At 47.7% G+C, this 1,908-nt stretch overlaps 1 protein-coding gene across 1 annotated transcript; it reads right to left on the bottom strand.

Moving 5' to 3' along the window:
• Positions 1 to 84: 84 nt before the first annotated feature.
• Positions 85 to 1,518, bottom strand: EMH_0080920 (SAG family member; the record flags this gene model as incomplete). The annotated part of the gene is made up of 5 exons (XM_038022797.1): positions 85 to 241; positions 368 to 640; positions 814 to 920; positions 1,092 to 1,252; positions 1,401 to 1,518. 5 exons carry the CDS (start codon positions 1,516 to 1,518, stop codon positions 85 to 87), a joined length of 816 nt encoding a protein of 271 aa, XP_037878651.1.
• Positions 1,519 to 1,908: the final 390 nt, after the last annotated feature.

Raw genomic sequence — 1,908 nt, 5'->3', positions numbered from 1 at the left:
CGCTGCTTGATTTGCAAAGCGCTGCGTACACATGCTGAAGAGGAAACGGGGCAACTTCCTGAGCAGCTAAAGGCAGGTTGAACCCTAGGCAGAGACGGCTGTCAGCATAGCAACCAAACCGGCAATTAGAATGGTAGAGGCCGTTGCTACAGGGCCATTTCCAACCGAATTCTTCAAGTCGTCTTCTGTCATATCTTTTAATTGAGTGGTTCGTTCTATAAGTCCGTTGAAATACTCCTCACTGAAAAAATAGGAAACAGAGATGAACGCATAATCAGGGAGAGCATGACCAGCCTTGGTTTCTATTATCTGTAAATCTCTCCTAAAATGCCCTCATTGAAGGCATCTGCCGAAACCCAGAACTTACTCAAAGGGGGCAGAGTCCTTCACAGCCGGCGGTTTGAGATCGCAGAAAAGTACAGCCTCCTTTTTTAAAGTTCCTTCCGGCGTTCCTGAATCTCCGGCTCCATCGTGAGGTAATTCCGGAACTTCTGGCTCCGCTGGGGTTGCTACTTGGGTACACCTTCCAATGACGCACCCGATTGTAGTGCTGTTAGACGCGAGGAGATACGCGAGGCTGGCTCCTGCATCATCCTTCCAGATATTTTGCCACTCTTCTTTGCTCTTGGGGTATGCTTTCCTTTTGAAAACATGTAAGCAAAGCACAGCACAGGTGCATCGTAAGAAATGGGTCACTGAAAAAGCGACGCAGTTGATTGCCTGTACGTTTGACATCAATGGGGCCGCATTTTGCTATATAAGGAATATATATGAGATTTGCCTGTAGTGATTGTGAATATGGCATTTACTCACTTGAAGACTGTCAATCCAGCTTCCAGAGCTTTTTGCAGTAATTGACGGTAGTCGAAACTGGCCTCCGACTCGGGTTCGTGATCGAAAGAGTAATGGAAGCGCGCCTTCTATACGCCCAAACGAAACGTAAAATGGCAGGACAGCTTCTCGTGTCAACCAGCTGAATGGCTGCACAGTTTGTGCCGGCCTGTACAGTGGGATTTAGAGTTGCTGTTAACCCAAAACGACTACGGATAGCAACGGCGCAAAGCCTCTGGACAGGTAGTTGTCTTGCTCACCAGTTCGGAGGTTATCAATGCAGTGCAGTTCTCCGCAGCGGGCTCTGCTCCGGCTGTTACTTCTTCCGTTAAGGCGGTGACGAGGCTGTCGTCCTTCTTTACTTCACTGATGTGAACTGGGAGCTTTCCATTACGGGCCAAGTTGGCGGACAAGTAGGCGTCTGCGGCGGAGATGCAGAAACAAAGAAACGCGATCCAATGCAACCATGCCGCGACTTGCGGTCCGCCGCAGCTGAGTAGTTGATGGCACGGCATAGAACATGAAGAGGGGAAACAGGACGGGTGAAATGAAGGGGAAAATGTGCTCACCTTCATCTACATTCACTACTGTAAATTTATACGTTGCAGGACCCTGTTGCGCCTCTGATTCGAGCACACCGAGTGCGACGAGGCACACTGCTACGGCCGTCCTGTAGAAAGAAGCCATGGTGGTGAAAGAAAAGAGAGAATTTCAATATCCGTTTTATTTCCAAAAGGAAGAGAAAGAAATATGCACAAATTAAGGAGTTCAGGAAGGAAGTTGAAGAATTCGCAGTTTCTCTGCTGGTCCTCAAGTCTCGTGCAACGCGAATGTAACAGTAAGGAACAGCGGTGACAAAAATGCGAGCAAAACTCGAAACTAAATATAATTAATATTAAAATAAGGTAGTACAAGAAATGGTTCCTTGTAGAAGGATTGTGTGTCTTGCTTTTATCGCAGTTTATGAGGGCTCGTGCCGTCCCCGTCGGAAACCGCTTGTAGTGCACAGACACTGCAATGGAGCTGAAGTGGAAACTGCAGAGACCTTGTTAGATGAAAGATAACGAATACCATTCT

Source organism: Eimeria mitis, genomic scaffold (assembly GCF_000499745.2).
Source record: "Eimeria mitis Houghton genomic scaffold, Emh_scaff5268, whole genome shotgun sequence".
Classification (NCBI taxonomy): domain Eukaryota; phylum Apicomplexa; class Conoidasida; order Eucoccidiorida; family Eimeriidae; genus Eimeria; species Eimeria mitis.
The sequence above is the reverse complement of the archived record's forward strand: the minus strand, read 5'-3'. Positions and strand labels throughout refer to the sequence as shown.